The sequence below is a fragment of the Ascaphus truei genome, chromosome 13, assembly GCF_040206685.1.
Source record: "Ascaphus truei isolate aAscTru1 chromosome 13, aAscTru1.hap1, whole genome shotgun sequence".
Taxonomy (NCBI): Eukaryota; Metazoa; Chordata; class Amphibia; order Anura; family Ascaphidae; genus Ascaphus; species Ascaphus truei.
In genome coordinates this window covers 46,033,292-46,054,609 of record NC_134495.1, presented here as the reverse complement: position 1 = coordinate 46,054,609, position 21,318 = coordinate 46,033,292, and the positions used below count along the sequence as shown (strand labels likewise).

Genomic DNA, 21,318 nt, shown 5'->3' with positions numbered 1-21,318 from the left:
GAGGCTCAATCCAATTCTCCCTTGATTTATTCACATTGATCAAGTAGGTTTTGCGTCAGGAAGGCAGGCCTCTGACAATACCCGCAAAATCGTGGATATTATTGACTATGTACAACTCACTGGAACTAAGGCTATGATTCTACGTCTCTACGCTAAAAAAAAGAGTTTGACAGAATCAAATGGTCCTACCTAGATCAAACATTGCTGAAATTTGGCTTCAGTGGCCATTTCTCCAAGGAGTTAGAGCCCTCTACCAAAACCCCACGGCACACATTAAGCTCCCATGCGGATCATCAGATCCGATACAAATTAAAAACGGAACCAGACAGGGATGTCCCTTATCCCCTTTATTATTCGCCCTATCAATTGAACCTCTAGCGGCTAAAATTAGCGATGAAACAAGTATAAAAGGGGTTATGATTGCCGAAACAGAGTACAAAATCGCTCTGTTTGCCGACGATGTGATACTGACCCTCTCCAGCCCCCATAAATCCCTCCCCAACTTCCAAAAATTACCAGACCAATTCGGATCAATTGCAGACTACAAAGTTAATATGGATAAGTCAGAAGCTCTTAACCTGACTCTCCCTGAACCATCATGGAAACTGCTACAACTTAATTATAAATATAAATGGAGTACAACCAATATTAAATATCTTGTGATTAAAATATCAAACTCATGTAGGTCCTTATACCAGTTCAATTTCCCACCCACCCCCCTATACAACCAGATTTTTGCTCCAGACTCAACGACCTTGAGTCTTGGAGCAAACTCCAAATCACCTGGTTTGGAAGAATAATCTCAATTAAAATGAACATCCTCCCGAGACTTCTCTACCTCTTCCAAACTCTCCCCATAGCCATTCCACTTCCAGCTCTAAAGAACATCCAGTTCCACATATTACAATTCATCTGGAAAAACGGGAGACCAAGGGTCCCGAAATCGGTAATGCTATCCCCCAAAACGAAGGGAGGGCTTGGGGTCCCTGATGTGATCATGTATTACAAATCGGCACAGCTGAGGCAGGACGTAGCTTGGAATTACAGTACGACCCGGTCTCCTCATGCTGGCTTTCAATAGAGTCCCATTACGCGGCCCCCCTCCCACTCCCAGTGTCCCTCTGGTCCCAGGGGGGCAAGGAGAAAAGCCCTAGGAAATTTGATCTAGGATCAATGAGATGTACGTGGGACATATGGCTCAAAAATAAAGGGAAGTATGGCCTGTTAGCATCCCCCTCTCAACTTACCCCCATCTTTGGAAACCCAAATTTCCCGCCGGGTTGTTCGCAAAGACAATTCGGTCAATTTCAAGACCTAAACATCAGGTTTGTTGCAGATCTGCTTAAGAAGGGACAGCCCTTCACCTTCCAGGAGCTCAGGGATAAATATCAGACCCAGGATCTCCATTTATTTAAATACCTGCAAATTAGGCACTTTCTCTTTTCGCTTTCCCAAAATGCCAAATTCCCCACACTAACCAAATTCGAATCCCTTTGTATCAAGGGCAGCTACCAGAAGGGGTTGATATCCGAGATCTACAAGGGGTTGGAGTTGACAGTTGATACCCCAACCCATAAATACATGCAAAAGTGGTCCGCGGACTTAAATCTGACAATTGACACAGACGACTGGAAGGATGTTTGGGAATCGGCAACTAAACCTCTATTTGTACAATCACTAAAGAAAATATATACAACATTCTATTCCAGTGGTACCTGACCCAGACTAGGCTGAGCCAGATCTTCCCCGGCACACCTGCCCTGTGCTGGAGGGGATGTGGTCTAAAGGGAGACATGGCCCACATTTGGTGGTCATGTCCAGAGATTCAGAGATATTGGTCCATGATTCAAAAGTTAATATATGTGAGAAAACGGGACTAAAGATACCCTAGGACCCCCTGACCTTCGTGCTCGGCAAATCTATTGAAAACATCCCCACGCCAATGGGCAGACTGATCTCTTCAGTACTCACAGCCGCCAGATGCTCCGCCGCATTGGCCTGGAAGCAAATAAAAGCCCCAACTGGAGGCACAGTTGTCAAAAGGATCAACACAGTCATGACTATGGAGAGACTCACAGCGATGCTCCATAAAAAACTGCCGCAGTTCCAAAAAACTTGGGAACTGTGGCTGGAGTCCTGACCCGCGGGGCTGGCCTAGGTCCAAGTAATAAGGGCCCCCACTCTCCCTCCCTTTCCCCCTGCCCACTTCTCCCTCCCCCATCCATCTGTCTGCCCCTCCCTTTCCCTTCCCATATGTGTAAACTGCAACCCATCCACCTGATTCCTGGTCTCCAGTCTCCCATCCAGATGAGAAGTATCCACATCTGCCTCCTGCGAGAGAGCCCTCTCCATGTTCTACCTGTGGGGAGATGGGCCACTGATCTATGGAGTACCCACAGGTGGATTGCTCCATCATCAGGACAATTTACTCAGTTTTCCTAAGAGAAAGCTGCAAGCTGTGTCTACTTCCAGTCCTTATTGGGGATAAAACTGTCCAGGCCCTTGTAGATTCAGGCTCTAGGAAAACCCTTGTCTTCCGGGGCATTATACTGTACTGCCTAAAGTGCTTTCCTAGGACTCCCCGTGGAGCATAGAATGTATACTTGGCTATACAAAATAGTACCCGACTGCCAACATTCTGTAAAGGGTCGGAAGGCCAAGCTAGAAGTAGGAGTCACTCCTTGGCTCCATGCCCCAGTCTTGCTTAGCAGAGACTGGCCCTTTTTCTCCAGTTTATTGGCTGCATCCCAGGAGGAGCCACCATCATCGATACAGGAGAAGCCAGGCAAATGTTCCCCCTCCTCCGCTGAGATGATTCCAGTAGACACCGGCTTCCAAAATCTCAGAAGCAAAGACACTGTGACCAGCAGGGCTGGGTTAAAAATCTGCCCCTACCCCCCTACACAAGTGGTATGATCTAGAGCAGTGATTCCCAACCATGGTTCCATGGAACCCTGGGGCTCCTTGAAGCAGCTCTGCTGGAAGAAAAGCCTGCAGTAAGGTCTGTTTATATTGGTACAAGTGAAGAATAGTTATCAATAGTGGCGCTCAAATATTAATTGTGCAACAAAGTTAATACAGTGCAATGGTGTTAAAACAATAATAGTTATACAAACAAATTCATTGAATGCTGCTGTGACCCAGTGAAGGATTGCTCTCTCAATCCCATGAAGAGTGGATGAAGTTGTGGTCGTTGGGAAGCGCAAACATGTGGAAACAGAAAATAAAATGTCTGATAGTGCAGAATTGTTGAATACAAAAAAACGTGGATTTCTTCTTTAGGTCTATCGAATGAATACTCACAAATGTGAGGGTAGATAGATGTACGTAATGGTATCTTTAAGTGATGAATCGCCAGCTGCGATGGAGATGTGTGTCAGCCTCAGCAATGGTATGTGCGCTGGTAACCTTTAGTGATTAAACAAAGAACCGGGCATAGTGCAGACTGTAGTAATTTATATAAAATGGTAAGTATATTACAATACACTCAGATGATATCGGATGATTACACGCAATTAATCTCGGCTGCAGTTAGATAAAACTTTCTGCTTCCCCTGGAATCGACCCTCTGTTTGGCGTGCGTCTCACGGCTGCGTCTCAGCAGTTCCGGATGTGACGTCAGCGGGATCCAGGGGTTCCGGTCGGCGTGTGAATCGTCTGTCAGTGTCACTCTACGCGTTTCACCTTTCTTGGTTTCATCAGGAGCATTTATATGCTGAAAGTAAGCTCGGTTTTCTTCTACCTTTTTGAGGCTAAATAAAAAAAGCCTATATTCAGACAACCCCACATCTTGTTGCTTTGTCCCTGCAATCAGTGATGCATTAGTGTTAAGCAGAAATCCTGTTGCCTACATCACACCAAGCTTAGCCCGAAGTACAGACACTCAGGGGGAGGAGTACATGAATGATTCGTGCATAGCTTAGTGCAGCGGTGCGCAAAGTGGGGTGCGCGAGATTACCGGCGGGGGGCGCTTCCCAAAGGCACTTAAATTAAGTGCCGGGGGAGCTGCAGGGCCTCTGTAAACCTACTTACCTTGATTCAGTCGGCATCTGGAGACGCATCGCCATGGCAACGTTACGTCATGACGTCCAGACACCGGGAATCAAGCTAAGGAGGAGGGAGGGGGCACTGGAAAAAAAATTGCGCCCCCCCCGGCTTAGTGTATAGCTATGGGTAGCAATTATTATAGCAATAGCAGTATTGTTTTATTATTATTATAGTGTAAGAGATGTGTGCAGAGGTATGCAAAAGGAGACTGTTTTAGGGTGAAATTACTATAAGGCTTTATTGCCTGTTTCTTTAAACCATGTAAATACAAAACATATATAACGGTTCGACCCGTACCCGATCTCATATGGGCCCCTAGGTGTGGAAACTGCCCCCCGTTACATGTCATGTTATGTGGTGCACCTGCTGGCTCACAGGACTCCTGAGTCTCCCGCTCGTTGGTAGTGGGGATTTCACCATGACAGGCGGGTGAGGTAGTGCTGAGTTCTACTCACAGTTGGTACAGCGCCTCCACCCCATCCAGATCCCCCTGATAGCAGGGAGCAGTTTCTGGAAGAGAACTCCTGGGTGCATCTTCTTCCTGATTAACTCCAGGCTCAGGCAAGAAGGGTCTTTGATTCAAGGGCATCTTTATTGACATCTTACATGGCTGACTGCCCATCATAGCGGCCGGTACTTAGCCGCACATCAGCATAGTTGCGCCCCTCAAAGAAGTTCTCTCCTGACTCTGTAATAGACAGGGATATCTCTGCCACCTCTCCCCTAAGGGAGGGCCACCATCTGTGCCAGAGCCCTGACACAGTGTGGAGTCAGCTTGTCACTCTGCAACTACTGACACTTGAGCTGCACAGACTCACAGCTCTTGCATCAGGCACTTGACCCACACATAACACAGCTCTCTAACTATAGGAAGTGATGCGCATTATATAGCACCAGAAAGACCCACCCCTGTGTCATTGTCAGTGGACACAGAGCATGCTGTCACTTCCTTTGCTTCACACTACACATCACAGGGGTTGAGGACAAACCTCCATGATGACTTCTGGCAAACCTGCCCTCTTAACAGGAACTACTGCACAAAAGGAGAGAGGCATGTGACCCCAAAATTACACAGGGCTATACATAAAAGAAAAACCTTCTCCACTTTGGAGAATAACTAGACAGTATTTGCCCTATGTATCTGTGGCTGGCTGGTTAATCCAATTCCCAGTCCCAAAACATATATCATCTTTCTCAGGGAGCAAATGTATAAGAAAGTCTTATCTGGTTCTCCAGCTGCAGGCTTTTGCAGTCAAATCGCTCCCAGGAATAACTTTCCTCTGTCAGCATAGTTACAGGCTCAGGAAAAACTCTGGTCAGTACTCCTTCTCCTTATGTCAGCCCAATTGTGAGCTAAGGAATCTCTCTCTTGTGTCTCACATGAGGCGTTTTACAGAGCTCTCATTAGTCCAGGTGTAGACTAGTTAATTAAGTGGTTGCAATTAACTCTCTCTCTGCTGGATTCGTAGAGCTCTGAGGCTGCTTTATTTAAACGGGGATAAATCCATGTTACAGAGTATTATTATTATTAAAAGTATTATTTAACAATGTATGGAATTCGTTAGGCAATAGATGAGGCCTTAGTATTGAGAAGAATTCCTGTTGACTATGTTACAGTTTGATTATTTTCTATATTGCAGTTTTTATTCAGGTGAAACTCTCTTAATTTAAAACTTTATTTATATTAAACAAATAATCCAGCGCCTAAATACAAATAATTACTGTGCAAATAATTATCTGACCATATACAAAGTCCAGACTTGGAATCCTGTAGTGCATAAATATGGGAAATCCAATCTTGGAAACCTTCTCGCAGATGATATCATGATATATGAAAGAAAAAGAGAAAACAACCAATCATAGCCAAACCAGATTAACTGTAAATAAGACAAACATACATATAGCACTAGACACAAACACACTTAAGAAAAATTACAAAAACACCTACAGTATGAACTGGACCATACTAATTTAATAATCATACACCATAAAATAAAGCATGTGCAGGGAGTGAGAACAGAAGAATGCTGCTCTGGTGGAGAAAAATTGAAACCCTACTCACACCAAAGAGGTATAAATCAGGCACAGTCATGCGTGTCCTTCTCCAAAGCTGCCGACCACGGGACCGGGTTTTGGGGCTCTCCTCCCCCTGTGTAACCGGCGATGTAGATACTGCTATGCTGGCATTACCTCCGACTATACGTCCCGCTCCGGATTGCCTCACACGCCGTCTCCGCTCCGAAAATCCAAACGCTGGCTCCACGTGTATCACGAATTGCGCGCATATATACGGAAGTATTTCTCACAGTGTTTGCAAATACAGCACTCGGCACACAGCGCTCAGTAACCGGCGAATAGGTAGCACACTCGTCCCAAACTCCCAGGACCACCCTACGCGTTTCGTGACGTAATCACTTCTTCAGGGGCATATCAGTGGCATTGTATCTGTTTAATTTCATCCGTTTGGTCATTTATTTTCCTGGCAGCCTTCCTTATAGTTATAAGATCATATACCACGGGTGTGATAGGTACACACTATAATCATTATCGCATTAGCGCTATCAAACACATTTTCTTTTTTCACGTTTATTTATACTAAACTGTAATGTATTGTTTTAATGTCTCTATTTTAAGTGTATAAAAGAATAATAATATATTGTTTTAAGTTTCGGGAACAGCAGACAATTATTGACCACTTATGGGGGCGAGGGTTGTCTTCACATGAACGAAGGCTAAAAAATCAGATGGGACCTTAGCCACTATTTCTCAGTGGGCGTTTTTGTTTTCTTCCAGGAACAGACCTTAGAAGCAGGGAGTGGGGGGTGAGGGATACTGTGCGCACGCTTTGTTGATGCAATAGATAGTGTAGGCAAGTTATGTCAGTATTGTGGCAAAATTTTAAATCAATAATGTCGGCCCTGAATATATGTAAATATTACACAAGAAACAGCCAATTGCAGTTACAATATTTTTATTTTTCAGTGAAACTCCCATAGTATAAATTATAATAGTCTATGTGCCTACTCTGATTAATATATATAAAAATGAAGTTAAATATAACATGCAAGTAAGAAGGAAAAAGTTGAAAATAGTATTAGTTATTAGACTTCAATCAACATCTTCTTTTGGCTGTCTCTTGTACAGTTTCATTCTGTAAAATAATTGTGCGATTGTTACTTATGAATAAACATAAATAAATAAATGCTTGAAAAACATTGTCTAAATGCATGCAGGGCTTTGAATGTAGGAGCAAGCAGGTTCTATGGAAAGCATACTGTATGTCAGGCTTGGAATGTAGGCGCATGCATGTTCTATGGAACGCATATATGGGTCATTAGCGAATTACAATTCTACTGTATATAAAGTTACTGTACATGTACCTTGATTATCCACGGGCAGAGGTTGAAAATTGCGTGGCAACAACCCATTGTAGAAGTTGTATGAGTTGATGATGAAAGTGGGGTGATGCCCAAAGTTGTTCGACTCGATCATGTAGTTGGGATGTAGGTTCATCTCTTTTTCTGAGTTGGTTGGTCCGTACTGGTGATGGTATTGGGGCAGGTACTCGGATGAGAGCAGAAGTTCAGAAAGGTCCATTCAATCTCTTTGACCTTAGAAATTTGCCATAATTATACATACCCATGTTTGTGTAGTGTCCAGTACCCGCCCCTCTTGCCGGGGAGCACTATTCTAATAAAGCAATCATTAATGCTTACATTGTGTTGAATAAAATTCTTCCAGCCTTTTTGTTTTTTTATTCTCCATAGAATGGGTACTTTGAAGCGATATATACAGAGAGATGTCAGATAGCGTTGCCTCTTATCTGTACTGTCTTGAATGGCAGAATATAACATAGAAGCATAACTGTGTTACAGTACAGTTCTTCTGATGAAAAGTACAAGGTCATTAAACAAAGAAAGGCCGTGTTTAAAGCGAGACATTTCTACATTGTATCTTGTATTGAAACACGTGTGAAGTTCACGGCATGCAAGGGCACAGATAATATACTGTGTGCATGCGCCATCTGCCGTATACAGGAAAGTAACTCTAAAGCAGTTTTAGAACAAAATTGATCCTTAAAAAGCACCAGGTTTAAGTACAGTACAGTAGCAAGACACACTGTCTTGGATGCCGCAAAACACCAAGGTAAATTCCTGGTATTTAGTTGCAATCTGCGGCTCCCCCGCGGCCCCCTTATGGCTACAGAGTATCATAGGCGAATATATTCACTGCGCCACCTGCTGGACACACATACTGAACTGCAATAACATCATTATAATTATTCTGGCTGACCGTAACCGAGCTGCAGACGAGTCTCGGCTTGTCCACAGATGAGGCGTAGACAAAAAGGTGTTTATGCTGTTGTCATCTCGCATCTTGACTGCAGCCGTGACGTCACATGTTCCGACGGGCGCAAGAGAACAAGCTCCGATAAACAGATCACGAGTGGGGGAAGCTTGGAAAACCCAGGGGAGGTGGTGAGCAGTGCACCTTGAGGGGGGATCCTGACTATGCTCATCCCATACGGGTATCAGCCCTTCTTGCAACTGCCTTTTATTCATCTACATCTTGTGAGTAGGCTGGACATACGAGCCAAGAAATTACTACATCTCAAATTCCCATACATCTACACTTATATTGTGTGTTCTATTGTCTTCTCTTCCCTTACATGCTCCCCCTGGATTGTTTGAGAATTACCTTACATCTTGGAACCCGTGAAACACGTCCCACCAGAAGGTTTGAGCTGGGTTATTAGATCAACACATATAATCAAAATAGTGACAATCAAAAATATATGTTATTTATATTAGTTCTACACATTCACTATTTTTAATTTCACATTTAAGTTCTTCGCGCCTTTATATTCACTTTTTCACAGTCATCTCGCATCTTCTCATAGTCACGGGGAGTGTAAGTCTTGCTACATCTGTGCACTGCTTCCATGACCCTAACATCCCACTCATCAATCCACCCCTCATCCAATAACTCTCACCCCAAGATACTCCCTCCGTTTAAAAATACATTTCAATTATAACATGCAAAAATACATAAAACATATTTTTTTGACAAATCTTATATATTTTTAACATGTAAAAAATGGGATGTGTATTTAAATGGAGGGAGTATCTAAGGGTGAGTGTGATGGGATAAGGGTGGGTGAATGAGGGTGATGGGATGAGAGGTGGATGAATGAGGGTGATGGGATGAGAGGTGGATGAATGAGGGTGATGTGATGAGAGGTGGATGAATGAGGGGTGGGTAAATGAGAGTGATGGGATGATGGGTGAATGAATGAGAGTGATGGGATGATGGGTGAATGAATGAGTGATGGGATGAGGGATGGGTGAATGAGAGTTATGGAATGAGGGGTGGGTAATGAGGGTGATGGGATGAGGGGAGGGTGAATCAGGGTGATGGGATGAAGGTTGGGTGAATGAGGGTGATTGGATGAGGGTTGGGTGAATGAGGGTGATGGAATGAGGGGTGGGTTAATGAGAGTGATGGGATGGGGGTGGGTTGAGAGTGATGGGATGAGGGGTGAATGAATGAGAGTGATGGGATGAGGGGTGGATGAATGAGAGTGATGGGATGAGGGGTGGGTTAATGAGAGTGATGGGATGAGGGGTGGGTGAATGAGAGTGATGGGATGAGGGGTGGGTGAATGAGAGTGATGGGATGAAGGATGGGTGAATGAGAGTGGTGGGATGAGTGAATGAGAGTGATGGGATGAGGAGTGGATGAATGAGAGTGATGGGAGCAGTGTAGGTGAGGAAAGGTGAAGTGCAGACATGGAAAGGGTTTGTAAATTGAGAGTTTCATTATTTTGTTAAAAGAGGAATTTGCATCAAACTTATCTGCAATGCTCTGCTGCCTCTTTGGTAATGAAAGGTTAATAAGAGGTGGAAAAAGAAAAGGGTTAAAAAGTAAGGGGCGGAGGAGTTAAGGAGAGGGTTAAGGAATTTAGTGGAGAGGGGGCAGCAGTTGAGACGAAAGGGAAGGTTGAGTCACAGGGGGGAAGGAAGGAAGGGGGAAGAAAGAGTCCCAGGGGGAGAAAGAAGGGGTGGGAACAATTCCAGGGGGGGAAGGTGGGCAAATGGGGGATAAGAGTCTTGCAAGGGAGGAGAAAAATAAGAAGAGGGATGTAAGAGTCCTAAGGAGGAGGGGGGTAGGGGTTAAGGGTCCTAGGTGGAAGAGTCCCAGTGGGGAGGGTAAGAAGGGGGGTTAAGGATCCCAGGTGACGAAGTGGTTGCATCCCAGGGGGAAAGGTGGGTAAGTGGGGGAGGGGTGGTGGTTTAAGAATATCAAGGAGGAAGGGGTTAAAAATCCCAAAGGGGGAGAGAGTGAGGAAGGGGTGGTTAAGAGCCCCAAACAGGGGGAAGGATCAGTTAAGTGTCCTGAGGAGGAATGGGTCAAGAATCCCAGGGGTGGGGGGTTGAGCCCAGGGATGACGGTGGTGAAGGAGTTAAGAGTCCCAGGAGTGAGAGTGGTGAAGGGGTTAAGAGCTAGTGAGGCGAGGGAATTCCCTTTCTTCCTGCAGCCTTCTCTCACAGAGCTGCCAGACGCTCCTCCCCCTCCCAAGAGGGAGTGAGAGCAGCGCCTCAGTATGCAGCTCTGTGAGAGACAGGCATGATAACTTCACAGGTGCTCTTCTCACACCCACACTCCAGCACCATAGTAATACCATTACAAGCATGTGGGGAGAAACTGATGAGGAGGCAGGGCCGGTGCAATTACTAGGTGGCATATTGTTTGAGGGGGGCAGAGGGTGAGGTGGGTGATGATGGTAGTGTGACACACGGGAGTCCAGAGCGGAAGAGGAAGCAGGAACAGCAGAGATGAGAGAGGATGGAGTAAGAGAGGATGCAGAGGGGTTTAACGGGGGTGAGAGGATGAAAATGGGATGAGGGAATGAGTGAGGGGGGGAAGAGAGAGAGAGGATTGTGTCGGGCCAGAGGAAGTCCAACCAACATACAAAAGATTCAGACATGTTTTTCATTTGTTGGGGGGCAAGGCTGAAAATTTGCCTAGTGCACCAAATACCATTGCCCGGCTCTGTAACTTGTTTCTTATTCCTGACATAAACCTCAATAAAAATGCAAAGTGTAACTTGAGCTCCTGTTTGCTGGATCCAAACATGACTGACCCCTATTAGAATAACAGGAAACCTCTTCTTACCCAGTGAGCTGAGGTTCTGGTCATTCTCCATCATCACGTCCTTGTAACGCTCCTTGTGTCCTTCTAAATACTCCCACTCCTCCATAGAGAAATACACAGCAACATCATCACATTTTATAGGTACCTGAAACACAGAGAATCCCCCACTCAGTATCCAGATATAATAATTGGTCCTGTAAGAATCTTTTCCTTATGGAAAGCCAGGTGAGCAAGGCAGAGAGGAGAATACAGATACATAGAACAATGTTTGCTCAAGAAAAGGCTGAATGAAGACAGAAAGGAGGTAATATCTAGCGCTGCCCAGCAGCCCTCACCTCTCCAGTCAGCAGGTGAATGATGATGTTGGTGTGTTCCAGGATCTTCTCAGACATCAGCTTCTTGTCATTCTTTCTCTCATGTATCAGGGAGTTAGTTGGATTCACCATGATGGTTTTCTGGGTCCTGCAGAATCTTTCTGGCACACAGGGACTGCTGCTGTCTGTGACATGCTCCCCATGCTTCTTCACAACAATATAATCCTATATATTGAGAGAGACAGTAATAAATATCACTGTGCAGAGCAAGAGACACAGCTGCTATGTCTCATGTTCCTGCAGATTTGTTGCTTTGCAGTAAGAGGGACACATCTCTTGTTAACAGCTCTATAATCAATCTATTCAATGCCCTCCCCACCAATTCTGTATATTGTATCACTGACATGTCTGCACCAAACTCACTGACTCCCCTGTGCCTATATGAGCACAAAGATTATGGATTGTACAAACATCACATTAAAAAGTATATGTAATCAGTACAGGAATTCTGACACTGTAAATATTACAAAATAATGTAGCACAGACACAACAAATCCATTTTATATAATATATGAAGTGACTTTCTCTATCAGCCCTCACCTCTCCAGTTAGAAGGTAGATAATCTCCAAGGTGTGATTCAAAATCCTCTCAGTCATCTGCTTCTTGTCCTTGTTCATCATCAGTGAGTTAGTCAGATGGTCCCAGAATGGGCTCTGGTTCATGTAGAAGTGTTTCACCGCGTGGTGACCTCTGCAGTTAGTGATCTATATTGTAATATCCTCCTATACATAGGAAGAGAGGGATGTATATGTGACCTTGCAGTGACAGAAAAGTGTAACATTAAATGAGCGAACCTCGTGTCTGTGTCACCCTGCAGTGGGAGGTACAGATGTGAGGGGCTGGGGGTCCTTTCTGTCTGTCAACCTGCATATTGCTCTTAGACGTTGGAGTGTGAGCCGGACTGGATGAGTTGCCAGATAAATAGCTAGAGGACAAGGTTAATGAGAGCAGTACTATGACTGCTTAATGTTATAATACACTAATATATGAATCAGGAAGGGGATAACTGGAGTGCTGCTTGATTTCAAGTGGTGGTTGTATTATGTGTGGAGTTAGAACCAGGTGGAGTTGGAACAAGGAAGGGGTTAAACAAGGATAAAGTGAAGTACGGTTAATTGTTAGTTCTTATTACTCCATAGTTGCAATAATGAGCAGGATTGAGAATGTCACTCAATACACATCTTGCCACATGTATGTGCACTTGGAGCAGCTGTTCCAAGGAGCACAATGCTGTGGGAAGTGTGAGCGGGTGGTCTATTTAGAGTCAGAGATTGCTGATCTGAAGAGGCAACTTGCAATATTGAGGGACATTGGCAATCTTGAAAGGGGTTTAGTGCTCATTGAGCAGGCCCTGGCTGGTACTAGTGGTGCAGATGGTGGCGCTGTGAGTGAAGAGCAGGTAAGTAGATGGGTAACAGTTAGAAGGGGAAGCAGGAGGGAGAGGAAAAGGCAGGTCAGTTCAGAGCTGACCCGTCCTAATAGATTTACCATATTGAGTGAAGATATTGGGAGTGTCAGGGCAGGAATGGCAAGACTGGGGGAGACTAATTCCTCTAGCAGCCAGGGGAATAGTTGCTCCAGCACAGAGGGGACTCGGGATACTCGGAGACCAAGAAAGATTGTTGTGGTAGGGGACTCCATTATTAGGATGGTAGATTGGTTCATGCTGTCACGGCAACAGATTGTCCTAACAGTTTGTTGTACAATGCTCGGGTTCGGCACATTGCGGATCGGGTAGACAGATTGTTGGGAGGGGCTGGGATTGACCCGGCGGTCTTGGTACACGTTGGCACCAATGACAAAGTTAGAGAAAGATGAACAGTCCCACACGTTTCGTGACTGCAACGTCACTTCCTCAGGGGTCAGCTTTGTGACGTGCTGCTTTGTGACTCTGCCGCTTGACAGAGGATTGGCAGCAAGGAGATCGGCGCAGGAGTGATGTCATCAAGATGGGACTCTATCCATGGTAGCGCAACCACGAAGGGAGTTTCCGATCCTACACACTGCAGCATACCGAGGGTTGTCCCCCATTCCTTCTCTCCTCTCCCATGTTCAAGCTGCGGACGGCACTTTGTAAGACGCGCCATATTTCCCTTATCGTGAGTGCATAGATTTGTTTTTTTTAATTGTTCTTTTAATACATTTTTGTATTGGTACCGCACATGGTGTTCTATATTATCCATTTGTGAGGTACATCAAAGAAGACCAGAAACGGAGGCTCTACGAGTGACCAGAACATCAGACCGAGAGGAGTACATCATATCCATAGGAGGGACCAGAACATCTGACCCCAAAGACACCAATTGATGTATGCTGACACACAACTATTGCAAATACTGTAAGTTGGCAAGGGTGAGGGGGCCTCCCAATTCCCATATACTGCGCAATGGTGGTTTTGTCTCATTTTTCACACAGGATTAATCTCGAGTGATCATCATTGAGTCAGCGTGCTGAAGCGCAACAAGACTGTCTTATCTGTCCAACATTATCAAGGACTGTTAAACATTATTGGACTGGTATTGTATATCAGGGCCTGCGCCCACAACAATTGTTTCCATTTTTTCTACTGTCATCGGATCTTAGTGGAAGGATCTGCATTGCTTTGTTTGTAGGCTGCCATTCTGCCATCCCTGGTTTGTAGAGAGTCAGAATATTAATTGTGTTATTTCCTAGTATCACTTTTTCATCACTGTATTGTCACACTACTAGTTAGAGTGGCAATTCAATCATTTTATATATTGTTGTTTATTCACAATTGTTTATTCACATTGTCACAAAAAGATATCACTGTAATTAAGGTTAGTCACAATATTGTTTTATTAGCTGAGCGCTTATCTTAGTGTCCATTCCTCTTCATTCACGTAAGATAATAGTACAGGCTGAAAAAAAAACTTAAATTCATGTTTGCTAATGGAAGAAGCCAGACAGATAAAATGGGGGAGCTTGAATTAATAGCTACAAGGGAGCAGTATGATATCATAGGTATTACTGAAACATGGTGGGATGAAACTCTTGACTGGACAGTTAATTTAGAGGGTTATTCATAGGCGGCTTGAAAAAAAATTAAGTAAATAAGGCACCTGGCCCCGATGGCAAACATCCAAGAGTTCTAAAGGAGTTAAGTTCAGTAATAGCCAAACCATTACATTTAATATTCAAGGACTCAATTTCCACAGGCTCAGTACCACAAGATTGGCGTAAAGCAGATGTGGTGCCTATATTAAAAAAGGGAGCTAGATCACAACTGGGGAATAACAGACCTGTAAGCCTGACATCAATAGTGGTGAAGCTATTTGAAGGTTTAATATGGGATAATATTTAGGAATATCTATGGAAAACAAAATTATTAGTAATAGTCAGCATGTATTTATGAAGGATAAGTCACGCCAAACTAACCTTATTAGTTTCTTGAGGAAGCAAGTAGGAATATAAACCAGGGTAATGCAGTTGATGTGGTCTACTTAGATTTTGTAAAGGCTTTTGATACCGTTCCACACAAGAGGTTAGTGTGCAAAATAAAGCAAATTGGACTCTGTACAAATATATTTGCACCTTGATTGAAAACTGGTTGAAGGACAGACAACAGAGAGTTGTCATAAATGGAATTTTTGGATTAGGCTAAAGTTGTGAGTGGAATACCTCAGGAATCGGTACTGGGACCCCTGCTTTGTAACTTGTTTATTAATGACCTTGAGGTTGGCATAGAGAGCAAAGTCTTAATCTTTGCTGATGACACTAAATTGTGTAAGGTAATAGAATCAGAGCAGGATGTAATTTCATCACCAGAAGGACTTGGTGAGACTGGAATCTGGGGCAGGTAAATGGCAGATGAGTTTTAATACAAATAAATGTAAAATTATACATTTGGGAGACAAGAATAAACAGGCTATTTACAGATCAAATGGGGATAAATTAGGGGAATTCTTGATAGAGAAGGATTTAGGAGTGTTTGTAGACAACAGGCTTAGTAATAGTGCCCAAAGTCATGAAGTAGCATGCAATGGCAAACAAGATCTTATCTTGCATTAAACGGGCAATGAATGGAAGGAAAGTAAATATAATTATGCCCCTTTCAAAAGAACTATTCATCCCAAGGAAAGTACAAAGGACACTGGGTCATCCCTTGAGGTTGGAAGAAAGGAGATTTCACCAGCATAAAAGGAAATTGTTCTTTACAGTAAGCAGTTACAATGTGGAATTCATTACCCATGGAGACTGTGATGGCAGATACAATAAATTTGTTCAAAAAAGGTTGGACATCTTTTTAGAGTGGAAAGGAATCCCAATAAGTATACTGTACATGGGAATGATGTTGATCCAGGGAATAATTTGATTGCCAATATTTGGAGTCAGGAAGGAGTGTATTTTTCTCCTTATGAGATATCATTGGATGATATTTCACTGGGGTTTTTTATTGACCTTCCTCTGGATCAATATACTGTAAGTACGGATATAAGATAGAGTATCGCTGTCTAAATTTGGCATACAGTAGGTTGAACTTGATGGACATCCATCTTTTTTCAACCTCATCTACTATGTAACTTTTTGAATAGCTTAGCTTTACAGTGTTGCCTGTTAGGTAACCTGATGCTGTAGTATGTAATCGCTAAACGGCTCGGTGATGCGTATGTTGTGAATAATCTCAAGCACTGTAGTAGTTACAAATTGCCGGATACCAGAGAGAGAAGGGTCCTGCAGATATGATCATGTTGGTAATATCAGATTCTGTAATTAGTTGCATCAGAGATGACATCTAAGCGCGATGATGCTGCACTTGCACATTTCACAATAACCACGGCTTCTTCTGGGGTCCGTATTGCCTGAGGAAATCCTTTTATTGTGTTGCGATGGTAACCTCGGAATCCGGAAGAGAGTGTTTGGATACAAGGATACCACTACCGTTTTTAAGATAAATATTAAAAAAGAAAGGAGATAAAGAACTTATTTTTAACACTGTCTCCAAGGAAGGAATAAATTACCTCCAACTTTGCATTGATAAGACTTAATAGATAAAAGTCAGACATTGTTGTAAAGAATATGGCAGAAATGATAAATTATTTTTATCAATCTGGCACACGAGGTTAATGATGACTGCAAAGAATGACGGAATTCTTCGGATGATCTGCAAAATATTAGGGCTGTGGCTGAGATGACAGCTAAAAGGTTTGGGTAAGGATTAAATATGGAACTCTGGGCCTGACTAGGGATGGGTGGAAAGTCCAAATTTGCTTTCTCGTATTTTCGAGAAATGTTTTGACAAAATCCGTCCCTCCCACTAATATCCGCCTGCGGACTGGATGCTAAAAATCCGAACGGATTTCTTCATATCCATCGTTGATAATAATCCAGACGGATTTGTAAGAATCTTCTGCTGGGTTGGAGTGAGAGAGAGCGCGATTTCACATGTAATAAGTGTCTCCAGTTGTGTATAAATCTCCCCAAACGTCACTTAAAATGAATTAGGAAGACATGTCTGTGCTAAAAAAGGCTGGGAGATATACTAATGGAAATGTGAAATATTTTATTTTTCTAAAAGTGCACGTACTGGGGCTGTTATAGGTATATTGCCTATAGGCTATTGTGCACTACTTACCTTGCTATACTGAGTTGCCATTTTTTTTTGTTGATGTGTATTTTTAAGGCCATATACCATTAGGGACTACTCTAGATTTCACCTCTTAGGGAGGTTTTTTTTTTTTTTACCATAGGGGTTAAAGGAAGTAGTACCCTTGATCCTTGGTTGATCTTAGGGAATGGGCCAGAAGGGGCTAACCTCCCCCTCCCCACCCCTGTTCCTTGTCTCCCCCCCCCCCTTCATGTTTCATTCTATGCCGTTGTATCTGGATATTTGCATATTGCGTTTTTAATTACAGAACACACCTGCAAAAGATTCTGCAAATAGTGGACTATGTGTTCATTGCTTTTATCAGATGAAAGAAAGTTTGGCTTATCCATATTACAGTCCAATTGTTTTCGTCCTTTTTAATTTTGTGTGTTGGGAACTTAACTTTTTTGTAGATTTAGTGTGTCTGTGTATTACAATAGCTGTGTGTGTCAGTGTTACAGTGTGTGTCTGTGTATTACAATAGCTGCTGTGTCAGTGTTACAGTGTGTATGTGTATTACAATAGCTGCTGTGTCAGTGTTACAGTGTGCCTGTGTATTACAATAGCTGTGTGTGTCAGTGTTACAGTGTCTGTGTATTACAATAGCTACGTGTGTTAGTGTTACATTGTGTCTGTGTATTACAATAGCTGTGTATGTCAGTGTTACAGTGTGCCTGTGTATTACAATAGCTGTGTATGTCAGTGTTACAGTGTGTCTGTATATTACAATAGCTGTGTGTCAGTGTTACAGTGTGTCTGTGTATTACAATAGCTGTGTGTATCAGTGTTACAGTGTGTGTGTGTGTGTGTGTGTGTGTGTGTGTATTACAATAGCTGTGTATGTCAGTGTTACAGTGTGTGTGTATTACAATAGCTGTGTGTGTCAGTGTTACAGTGTGTCTGTGTATTGCAATAGCTGTGTGTGTCAGTGTTACAGTGTCTGTGTATTACAATAGCTGTGTATGTCAGTGTTACAGTGTGTCTGTGTATTACAATAGCTGTGTATGTCAGTGTTACAGTGTGCCTGTGTATTACAATAGCTGTGTATGTCAGTGTTACAGTGTGCCTGTGTATTACAATAGCTGTGTATGTCAGTGTTACAGTGTGCCTGTGTATTACAATAGCTGTGTGTGTCAGTGTTACAGTGTCTGTGTATTACAATAGCTGTGTATATCAGTGTTACAGTGTGTCTGTGTATTACAATAGCTGTGTATGTCAGTGTTCCAGTGTGTCTGTGTATTACAATAGCTACTGTACGTGTGTCAGTGTTACATTGTGTCTGTGTATTACAATAGCTGCTGTGTGTCAGTGTTACAGTGTGTCTGTGTATTACAATAGCTGCTGTATGTCAGTGTTACAGTGTGTCTGTGTATTACAATAGCTGTGTATGTCAGTGTTACAGTGTCTGTGTATTACAATAGCTGTGTATGTCAGTGTGTCTGTGTATTACAATGTGTGTGTGTGTCAGTGTGTCTGTGTATTACAATGTGTGTGTGTGTCAGTGTGTCAGTGTGTCTGTGTATTACAATGTGTGTGTGTGTCAGTGTGTCTGTGTATTACAATGTGTGTGTGTGTCAGTGTGTCAGTGTATTACAGTGTGTGTGTGTGTGTGTGTGTGTGTGTGTGTGTGTGTGTGTGTGTGTGTGTGTGTGTGTGTGTGTGTGTGTGTGTGTGTGTGTGTGTGTGTGTGTGTGTGTGTGTGTGTGTGTGTGTGTGTGTGTGTGTGTGTGTGTGTGTGTGTGTGTGTGTGTGTGTGTGTGTGTGTGTGTGTGTGATGACAGAGAAGATCAGATCATTACCTTGCTGCAGCCAAGTGTGAGAGGGGGGAAGGGTGTGTTTAGAGCAACTATGCACTGATTGGCTGATAATGTGTGATGTCAGGCTCTTGCGGATGGGATTCTGGGACATGTAGTTAATCTATCTGTAAATACTATAATATTGGAAGAGCAGGACTACAGCTCCCAGAAGCCCCTGCAATTAAAGGGAGAGATCACATAATACTGTAAATCTCATTGTGCAGGGGAGAGAGGGAGAGGGAGACGCTGGAGAGGGAGACGCTGGCTGCAGTTACATCATTTTCATAACATATATATCGTGCAGATTTATGTCAGTGATTATTTTAAAAGAAATAATATAAAGTGAATACTTCGGGAAAAAAACCCTCATTATAATTATAATATATATATATCTCAAATCACATATATTTCTAACATTTTACATGGTTTCTATTCTAATTGATATTTGCAGTAATTATCTACACAGTGTCTCTCTCTCTCTGATATAAAATATTACGATGATCTCCTATTTTAAACTTTATTTTTTTCTATTCCAAATGTTATGTCTTTAGCTGTGGCATGACCCCCCCCCCCCCCCCGTCCCTCCCATCTGTCCCTCCCATCTGTCCCTCCCACTGCAGGGTGACACAAACAGGACCCCCAGTCCCTCACATCTGTCCCTCCCACTGCAGGGTGACACAGACAGGACCCCACATTTCCTCACATCTGTCCCTCCCACTGCAGGGTGACAGACAGGGCCCCACATTCCGTCACATCTGACCCTCCCACTGCAGGGTGACACAGACAGGGCCCCACATTCCGTCACATCTGTCCCTCCCACTGCAGGGTGACACAAACAGGACCCCCAGTCCCTCACATCTGTCCCTCCCACTGCAGTGTGACACAGACAGGACCCCAGCTTCTCACATCTGTCCTTCCCACTGCAGAAGGACACAGACACGACCCCCAACCCCTGTCCCTCCCACTGCAGGGTGACAGACAGGACCCCCAACCCCTGTCCCTCCCACTGCAGGGTGACACAGAAAGACCCCACGTTCCCTCACATCTGCATCCCTCACCCCACGTCCCTACCACTGCAGGGTACATACTGTAGACAGAAAGACCCCACAGATTTTGTTACAGTTAGCCACAGTATGTGGCACAGTGTGCACGCTCTTCACAGAATCACAGATATTTTTCCAGGTGATATTTTCTATGGTAATTGAGGTTACGGTTTGCATCCTACCCAATAAGTGGTGATATCATGGTACAATATTATTCATCAGGACTAGATTTTCCTCATCAGAAAATGTCCTGCTACGTTGCCGTATCCTCTCAGCAAGTTCATGCTGGGAGCCTGTAACATTAGCTCTCTTTTTTCTGTTTTCTGTTTTCGTCTCTTCACCCAGGGTGGGTATATGCCCAATATTCCACGGAAAGTTATCTCCATTTTTTGCGGTCTTGGGCTAGAGTTGTTAGGTGGTATAACCAGTCTTGATTAAATGTTCTTCGGCTATGGTTGAAAGGGGCATAAACAGGTCCTAAGATTTTCGCTTAAACTATCTCAATGTTGTAAGCCTAACGCCACCCTTCGATCGTTTCCGGACCAGGTTCAGCCATGAGGGTTATTTTTGGAATTCTATGTGTCCGCAATGTGTGGCCTAACCAACGCCACCATCCATGTTCTATAATGGCCGACACATTTTCGGAAAAGTCGCATTTTCGTCGAATTTCAGCATTGGATGACCTATCAGTATTTTTTTAGTCTGCGCAGGGACCGATTTTGGAATAGGTCCAGTTTATGTTGGTGTTTCACCTTTACCGGCCAGGTTTCACAACCGTATAATAAAATCGGTAGAATAACAGATTTGTAAATGCAGACTTTTGTCTTTAAGCGTATGACTTTACTGGCCCAAAGTTTAAGTGAGCCCCACGCAATTGTAGCTTTTTGTATTCTAGTGTTTGTTTCTAATGAGATTTCTCCATTTCCGGTAATATTGCTTCCAAGGTCAGTAAAGTGGTCTACAGTCTTGATGGGCTCGTTGAATGTGGATTGTTGGGTTAACTAGGTGGTTGCAGCACATTAAATGTTTGGATTTACTACTGCTCAAAACTAGGCCTACTGTAGTTCACGGGCCTCGTTTGTCACTCGGTCCACCGTGTCTTGTAACGAGTCCAATGAGTCTGCAATCAGAGCAATGTCATCAGCAAATGTTAAATCAGTCAGTACAAAGTTATTTGGATAAACGATCACACCTCCCGGCTGATTATCCAATGCTTTGTGAGGATGGCCTAGATTCCAATGTTGAATAAAGGTGGTGACAAAATGCCCCCTTGCCTAACTCCGGAATTGATTGTAAA

The 21,318-nt window shown here is 43.5% G+C and overlaps 1 protein-coding gene across 3 annotated transcripts in view; it reads right to left on the bottom strand.

Moving 5' to 3' along the window:
• The window catches only part of LOC142465282 (uncharacterized), a 44,486-nt gene that overhangs the window by 14,156 nt on the left and 9,012 nt on the right, over positions 1-21,318 (bottom strand). For 2 of the 3 annotated variants that reach the window (XM_075569293.1, XM_075569295.1), the window contains exons 1-4: positions 18,982-19,013; positions 12,117-12,299; positions 11,538-11,741; positions 11,224-11,347 (exon numbers count right to left, since the gene is read on the bottom strand). In XM_075569293.1, the coding sequence (XP_075425408.1) occupies positions 11,224-11,347; positions 11,538-11,741; positions 12,117-12,239 (451 nt within the window). In that variant the 5' untranslated portion in view covers positions 12,240-12,299; positions 18,982-19,013. Of the gene's footprint in view, positions 1-11,223; positions 11,348-11,537; positions 11,742-12,116; positions 12,300-18,981; positions 19,014-21,318 lie in introns of those variants that run through there. The other variant, XM_075569294.1, reaches the window with a different exon arrangement.